The sequence below is a fragment of the Athene cunicularia genome, assembly GCF_003259725.1.
Source record: "Athene cunicularia isolate RWA chromosome 17 unlocalized genomic scaffold, athCun1 chr17_part1, whole genome shotgun sequence".
NCBI lineage: Eukaryota > Metazoa > Chordata > Aves > Strigiformes > Strigidae > Athene > Athene cunicularia.
In genome coordinates, this window is record NW_020799122.1 from 4,534,620 (window position 1) to 4,542,726 (window position 8,107).

General features: G+C 48.3%; 1 protein-coding gene across 3 annotated transcripts; it reads left to right on the forward strand.

Moving 5' to 3' along the window:
* The first annotated feature begins 9 nt into the window (after nt 1-9).
* On the forward strand, nt 10-7,663 carry MED22 (mediator complex subunit 22). Of its 3 annotated transcripts, none has more exons than XM_026860505.1 (4): nt 10-160; nt 616-696; nt 1,021-1,229; nt 6,347-7,663. In XM_026860505.1, exons 1-4 carry the CDS (start codon nt 38-40, stop codon nt 6,537-6,539), a joined length of 606 nt encoding a protein of 201 aa, XP_026716306.1. In that variant the 5' UTR covers nt 10-37; the 3' UTR covers nt 6,540-7,663. The 3 variants fall into 3 exon arrangements, with proteins under 3 accessions (XP_026716306.1, XP_026716304.1, XP_026716307.1); XM_026860503.1 differs by having other exon boundaries at nt 6,341-7,662; XM_026860506.1 differs by lacking the exon at nt 6,347-7,663 and having other exon boundaries at nt 1,021-2,686.
* The last annotated feature ends 444 nt before the right edge of the window (nt 7,664-8,107 follow it).

Sequence of the window (8,107 nt, forward strand, 5' to 3'; positions counted from 1 at the left end):
GGGCGGGGCCGAGCGGGGCGGGAGGGCGGCGGCCGCCATGGCGCAGCAGCGGGTGCTGCCGCAGAGCAAGGAGACGCTGCTGCAGTCCTACAACAAGCGCCTCAAGGACGATGTCAAGTCTATCATGGACAACTTCACTGAAATCATTAAGACGGCCAAGGTGGGTCTGGGCCGCAGCCGAGCCCTGAGGGGAGAGCAGGGCCCCTGGGGGGAGAACAGGGCCCCTGAGGGGAGGAGAGGCGGCCCTGCAACCGGGGGTAGCCGTGAGGGGAGAGCGAGCCCCTCGGGGAGGGCGCCGGGGCTTTTCGGTTCCCCCGAGGGCGGCCGTGAGGGAAGCGGGTTGTTTCCCTGGAGCGGGCGGTGGTCAGTTCTCCCCGCCTGTAGCTGGCCCCGCTGCCCTCGCCCTGGGGGCTGCCGAGGTGTGTTGCTGAACAGGGGAGAAGAGCAGAAGCAAGTGGGGAGGGTAGCAGAGGTGATCCGTGGGTGCTGTAGAGTCCAGAGGCTGCCCCAGGGATTCCAGGTGTGGGCTGAACTGTAATGAGATGTCTTGAGATGTAGTAATCATCTCTCAGGATTTTCATATGTCAAGGTGGACGTGTGTACTTTTTTCTTTAGATTGAGGATGAAACTCAAGTCTCACGAGCAACCCAGGGTGAACAAGATAACTATGAGATGCATGTCAGAGCTGCAAACATTGTGAGTAACACTCTAATGTTCAAATCGGTGGGCGGCACATCTTCGAGGTCCTGTTCGGTTCGTTGTTGCATCTGGGGCAGCCTTTATAACACTCAGGGGTACTGCTGCTAGGAGGGGAACCTGATAGTTGGAGTGGCTGGTAAAGCTGGGTAGCCTGGCTTGTCAGCTGCAGACTGCTGTCAGAATCCTCACGTAACATGGGAGGTTTTACTTTATTGAAAACTTGGGCTCAAGGAGAAACTTGGGAGATCTTGTTTCAGACCTGGAGCAAAGCACTGTTTTGATGCACTATGTGCTGTGTGATTTTTTTTCCCCTGCTACAAGGTCCGAGCTGGTGAGTCCCTGATGAAACTTGTGTCTGACCTGAAGCAGTTCTTGATCCTCAATGATTTCCCCTCTGTGAATGAAGCTATCAACCAGCGCAACCAGCAGCTGAGAAGCTTGCAGGAGGAATGTGACAAAAAGTTGATTGCGCTACGGGATGAGATCTCCATTGACCTGTACGAGCTAGAAGAAGAATATTACTCTTCCAGGTACAAATAGGGTAGTGGACATCCACCTTACGACTTCAGCCCTTTTGGGGTAGTTAGTCCAGCAAACAAGTAGTCCTTAGAGTATAGGTCTTGAGAATGTTCCCAACAAAATTTCACTCCTGTTTTTAATTAGGCCAAACTTTTTCTGCAACTGAAGCAAATGCCTTTTCCTTGTAGATACCCTCCAGGGTATAGATGTCATGGTGCAGGAAGTATTCACAGCATCCAACTCTAGGTGCCTGCTTTAGTCGGCTACTTTTGACAGGTGATTTGCTCCCTTTGTAGTCACTGTGAAAGGAGATGAATTTCCTTGGGGGTGAAGGCTTCTGTCTGAGTATCCCTCTGGAGGAGCCTCTATTTCTCTCCTTAGAGAGAGTAGCTTGCTGACCTGAGTCCTAATGTTTGATGAGATCACCACGTCTTCGTGGTGAGTTCTTTCACAAGTGACCTGGTTGCACAGTGCCTTTTCCCTTGCAGTCCACTGCCCCCAGCTGCCTGCAGGCCTGTCGGCGTGGACATTAGAAATGAGCAAAAAGGACTTGCTGTTTTATTGAATTACAAAGTATTGTGATAGGATTTTTTATGGAATATTGACTTATTACTGATTTGTTGATGGGATTTTTAAATATTTTAAAAATTTACGTAGAAAACAGGCTTCAGAGAATTCAGACACTTTATTTTTTAATTTTATTTTCTGTCATGCACTCCAGCACTTCTAGTGCCTGCATGCACTCCAGCACTTCCATCCACTTCTAGTGGATGATGCAGTAAATGAAAGCACGAGAAAGCAAATAAGAACCTGGTTATTTTGGCTGCACTGTCCAAGCTAAGTGAAGTCAGTCCAGTAATGCTGTGACTTCTAAACAGAAGCTTAACTTTTGGAAATCTTATTTAGAATTTTAATGACCAGGTTTTCTATTTTTGCCTTTCCTTTCTTTCTAAAAATGCTGAATGCCCATAACCCCAGCTAAGTCAACTAAAACCCTGGTTGCTCAATATCTTTGGATATCGTTAGGCCATTATTTATGAGTAATATATGTATTTTAACAGTAAAAAGATACCGATATGACATAGCTTAAGAACTGCTACAACATTGGAAGAAAACTAGATGTAAAAGTTTACAGTTGTTTTTCAAACTTTACTTAGTTTTTCTGGGGTGGTGGCAAGGGATCCTTGAAATATCTCAGAAATGAAGAGTGATGGTCGCAAACCCAAGCACCAGGCCCTGACAGGTCGGGGGTGCATCCACTGCACAGGCTGCGTAGAGCACAGCAGGGAGCTGTATGCAGAGCAATGCGGTGTGGGATGAGAGTGCCTCATGTGTGCCAGACGTGCATCTCACGCTGTCACCAGACTGCCGTCACCGTGTTGTCAGCACCTTTAACTTCTGGATGTTTTGCTGATTAAGGAAACCAATTAAACTCAGACACCAGAGTGAAAAGAGTAGGTGTATTTTACTGGGGATAACTAAATAATGGAACAGAGTAATACAGAAAACATAGAGTAAGAAAAGACAGAATAGTTCACTTAAAGTAAACAAATAGGAAAATACAGGGTAATGCATCAAATCATTACCACCAGAGAGAGAGAATAGTGATTAAGAAAGGTACATCACCACTTGCATATGTTACCATCATCCAGATCTGCAGGTGCTGGGCAGCCCTGGTTGCAGCGAGGATTTGCAGAGCCTTTCCCAGTGAGTAGGAAATCCTGCGTGGTGTGTCCACCCGTAGGGGAGGCCTCCAAAGTCACTGCTAGAGTGTCCAACCTTATATAACCAAAAATCAGCAAGCCAGAATAGCTGACACCTTTATTTTAAGTGGAACATCTGGTTTCACTCTCACATTAGATTCCTCCAGAGCCTGGCCAGGTCTCAAGGGAGAAGCTAAGGGAGTTTCCATGCTTATCTAATTTATTTCTGTTCTTTTCAGAACAAGGCCACACATCTGGTCCCAAGGCCGGACAGCTGGCTTTGTGGCCTTGTTAACTTGCCTCTACACAGATAATAAGAAGAAAAAGATACATGCAGGATAGACATGTTTTCATTACATTCATCATCAGTAATGAGTATATGATATCTAAACTACATCTTTCATTAATGAGCATACATATTTCAGTAATGACTACATACTAAGTTAGCAGCTTCGGCTCAGGGCCTGTTGTTCAGGCTTTGATACTTCAACCCTTTAGCACTTTTAACATACGAGTAGGTGGTTTGTTATAACTTAGTACAGTACCTATTAGCACAATGGTTGTTGGTTATAAAATATACAGGATTCATCTGTAGGTCAACTCTGGCTTGGGTCTGTTGTCCAAGCCCTAGCACTTCATTGGACTAAGGGGTTCTGACCATGCTGGCGTGGTCTGTTCACCTGCCTGGCACCAGGTGCCGTGTAAAGCAACCTTTTGTGACAGAATTAACATCTAAGCACAAGTGTTGGCATACACCAAGCAGATTTGCCTCCATGCTGTTTCTTGTAAGAGTGGTTGTGAGGTGAGAAAACTTGGCAGCCCTACAGAGCTGTGATCCCTCCACTGAAACCTGGTACCATGTAGCACTTGTTTGCTTTTAGCACTTACTCCCTTCCTGTGCTCTTTCCTGTCTCTTTCTGCACCAAAGAAATTTTGTGTGTGTAAATATAGAAGCGATGATTTATTCAAACTCCTTTTATATTTAGAGGACGAAGATATTTTTAATGAAACTCATTGTCTAATGTGGGGAAAAAGGGTTTCTGCTATGTCACATAGAGTGATGTTTAAAGGGCTGTAAATGCCATAGCTGCTTTGCCCACAAACGGGTGTTCTGTGCTGCCCTGGGAGCCCAGCTGGGGTTGCCTCTGCCCCATCTGTAACTCTCTCAAGGGGCTTGATCCCACAGGATTTATAAAGAGGGGTGCAGTCCCGTAAGGCCAGGACATGGGTTCCATGCAGCTGTCCTGACAAACTGCTCCTTCATGCTCCCATTTCCCTGAAGGTGACCAGTTAGTTTATTTTAGGTCATCCCTCCAGGGAAAGCTGCAGAAAAGTGAGCTCCCTGCAGCAGCACACCTCCAGGTGCTGCAGAGCCCAGAGCTGCCTCGTGCTCTCTGTAGCTTGTTTGATCCCCATGTGCTGCTCCCGTTGACTGAAAACCCCGCGGAAAGGTGCGTCTCCCACCCAGCATGAATGTCACTGCCAGTGTGCTGACAGGGCTTAGGAGGCAGCCCCTTGCCCATAGCAAGTTACTAACAGGATACGTCTCAGTTGTAGGGTCAGGTTCCATTGCTGGTCTTCTTATGTGTATATGGGGGTTTTTGATGAGGAGACCCGAAAGCAGGTCCTTGAAACTAAAGCTGAGTAGATTGTTCTGAAGGAATCTTTACTTTCAGTCCCTGTGTTCCAGTAGTTTCAGAGCTGTTCCTCTGTGCATGCCCCAAGGAGGAGTAGTAAAGTCCCTTCCACGAACTGAAAAACCCTCAGTCAAAGGACAGAGTAGCAGGTTGGGCAGTGCTTTTGTGGGCTGTGCAGTAGCTGCTCATTCACCCTGACTTGTGAGGAGTGTTACATGAGATGAAAATCTTAGACTCTTGGAAGTGTTCTAAATGGGGCAGCAGGAGAAGCAGTTAGACTTGTGATGCAGCTAAAAGTTTCTTAGTAACTCACCTGCCGAGATGTGGTGGATGCTGTTGCCAGGTTCTCCTTGAAAACCATGGCCTGATGTCTAAGACTGACAGGAAAGGAGTTGTAGTTCTGGTTCAGTCCTGAAAGTCTTTGCTACTTGTACTCAGCTTCACTGTGTGTTGGGGGCTGCAGGGAAGGGTGATCTTCCAAGGATTTTATAAAGGCCCTGCATATAAAACCTGCATCCACTGCCATCTCACTTCTGCTGCAAAACCAGCTGGGTGATGCTGCCAGAAAAGAGCTCAGAAGTAGATGCTTACAACTAGTGCTTCGTGTGCTTATTCCCCAAAGGGGTAACTCCAGCTTGCCTGTTCTCATCCGAAACCCCAGACTTGCATTTATGTTGCATTGCTCCCTGTTCTTATATCACAGGAGCTGTCTTGAGTGTGGGGTTTGATCTCGACATGTTTCATGTTTGTGCAGTTTGAAGTGTCTCATATTTCTACACTTAAAATATCTCCCAAATCATCTATTCAAGTCCATACGTTAAAAATGTAAATAAAGCTGCAACAACAAAATCACTTGACCCACTGGGTTTCTTTTACTATGAACACATGCTGCTTTCTGCTCCAGCACTCACTTTGTCTTGGGTATCTCTTGTGTGTGCAGCTCCTTCCTCTCTTTGGAATTTGTTTTGGTTTTGTTACAGTTTCTGCCATCATTTTCATTTTTAATTTTAGCCCTTCCACATTCTCTTTTCCTCAGAGCACAGGCAAGAATTAGCCAGTTGTTTTAAAACATTACTTTCCCACACTGCTGGTTGATCCCGCTCTATAGTCTACAGAGATCAAATCCAACAAGCTGCTTTTAGAGCAGCTCAGGTTCTGCTGGAGGTGGTAGGAGCCATCAGTACTTTATGATCAGGCTGGGGAGTGTTGATACAAGACCCAGACCTTCTGGGGAACACTTTAGTAAAAGGAGCAGATAGGTTTGTTCTTGATCATGACAGGGGCAGGCCCTAAAACAGTCGTGCTAGCTTTTCTGTTGGACTGAAATTTAGATCAGGATTTCTATTTTTTTCCTCACATAGGTTGTGATCTAATTCCAAGTAAAAGAATTAGTGGATGAGGTCCTTACCTTGCCTAAACTGGTAGCAGAACTCCCATCTGTAGGGTGTCAGGACTTCAGCCCAGATCTCTTCAGGGACTTAAGAGCATCTAAATTAGAACTGAGCCTCTGTTGCAGTTTGTAGCAGCAGTTCTGTCCCTGAAACGTCCCTGATCCTCACCAGGCCCCTGAGGTTCAAGACCAGCCCTTAAGGGTGTCTTAGGGAGGTCCAGTGTCACAAGACTTGTGGTGAATTTGTGAACGCAGACCTTGCATCCATGACTGATGTTTTGCCATTTTCTTAACGCTTTGCTTCTGTCTCGCTCCTCCCACCCTTTCCTCCCTCCCCTCTTCTCTCACTGCACCCCCTGTCTTTCCTTACGGGGGTTGTTTGTTCTGGAAAGCTACAGTCTGTGTGACAGCAATGATCTTCCACTGTGCGAAGCCTACTGGAGACAAGACTTTGCCACGCTGTCCCCTGAAAGCCTCTCCATGCCTCTGACAGCTGCCACGGCAGAGCAGAGTGTTGCTACCTCCCAGAGCTCAACCCCATCGCACCCTCACGTGAACGGGCACGGGGCAGGCCCCGCGGAGCACTCCTGAAGAGGATCCTCTGCTGCAGAACCCATTCTTCCCAGCAGCACTGTGCTGCTGGACGTCTTCCACCTGCTGCACTGAGGAAGCATTTCCTGCTGTCAGGAGAAGGTGCTGGAGCTGCGTGTGCAGGTTTCTGCCCGCTGGATCACGACGGTGCTTTCTCCACCCCTGGGACATTGCCATTGAGCGTTCCTCTCCCTTAAGAGAATGTGATAAGTAAATACGAAGCTGATTGTTCTAACAAATTAGAATTAGGTTTGCTTTTACGTGACAGTTATTTGTAGAGTTCAATAGAAATCCAGTTTGTTTCCATGTGAATCTCAGTAAGTACACACTGGAGTGTGAGGACTTGACTTTGGGATAAACTTGAGCCAAATGTGGGGCACTGAGTGTTGTTTGGGGGGTTCTGCCCTGCTTCAAGGTTACTGACATTCTGGCTGCTTTAAAGCTCTCAGGATGGCATCTACTTTAGAGTCTTGTAGTATTTTTACACAGCAGTCTTCACTGTCAGAGTGCTACACAAACTTGAACTTCCTGCTTGCAACTGTTTGTGAGGAGGCTCTTGGGATACCCTCATCGAAGAGCAGTGCTCTGCCTTTTGAAGAGGAAAGGGCCAACTGAGGAATCAGGCCGAGGTATTGATAATGCCTCTTGCTCAAAAAAGTGACATGCTTTAGTTAGTCCGATTCCTTTCTCAGTGTTTACACAGAAACCTTCTATTAACATATCCTGAGCTAACATGAAGCCAGTGTTTATGCTAGCTAATAGTTTGTCTAATAAAAAACTCTTGAGATGGCTGGGGTGTAGGGAGCAGTGAGGGATGCTGTTACTCTCGCCGTTTCCTCCCAAAGCGGCAGGTTTGGTGCTTTGTCTGCGGCTGCTCTGCGCTGACAAACTGCCCAGCTGAAAGGGGGCTGTGGGGGAACTGGGACGTGGTCACAGCAGCTCCGTGTCACCATGGCAGAGCGGCAGGTGCTGCCCAGCAGCCGAGCCCAGCTGCTCCAGTGTTCTGCTCTCACCTCTCCTTTCTTAGGATGTGAATTTTGGTCTATGTTTTGGTTTATTTTCTTTCCGTTTCTTTTTGTAACTAGGTGGTTTAATAAAACTAACTCTTTGTATAATTTTTAAAGCGTGTGTTTTCAGCCACAGGGCTTTATGCAAACAGGACAGTATTAAGCAGGCGCTAGGAGCGTCTCCCAGGTTTTGAATAAAAGGCGGCTCCTTGCAGCGGTTGCTGTGCGGGTGCTGCCATCCTGCTGCGCCCCTGAAACCGGGAGCCTCCCCCCCGGGCCCGGGTCTGTCTCCTCCGCCCCAGCCATGGCCAGCAGGGCTTGGGCCCTCCAGAGCGGAGCCGGCTGGGCAGGGCCGGCCCGGAGGGGGGCTCTGGGGACGGGGGTGGCGGCCGGAGGAAACGGGAGGAGCGGGGCGGCCCGCAGCTGCTCCGGAGGAGGCCTGAGCTCACCCCGCCTCGGCCTGCTGGGGCGCCCCGGGGCTTCGCGGGGTCTCGGTGTCGGGGCCCGGGCCTGGCGCATCGGTAGCGCGTGCGGCCACTTCCTGCCCGTCGCGCTGACGTC

Excerpts from the sequence above, each read along its gene's own strand:
- MED22 (XM_026860503.1), top strand. The coding sequence starts at position 38 with ATGGCGCAGCAGCGGGTGCTGCCGCAGAGCAAGGAGACGCTGCTGCAG. Across the intron at positions 697-1,020 it reads ATGTCAGAGCTGCAAACATT|GTCCGAGCTGGTGAGTCCCT; the intron begins GTGAGTAACACT and ends CCCTGCTACAAG. Across the intron at positions 1,230-6,340 it reads GAAGAATATTACTCTTCCAG|CTACAGTCTGTGTGACAGCA; the intron begins GTACAAATAGGG and ends TGTTCTGGAAAG.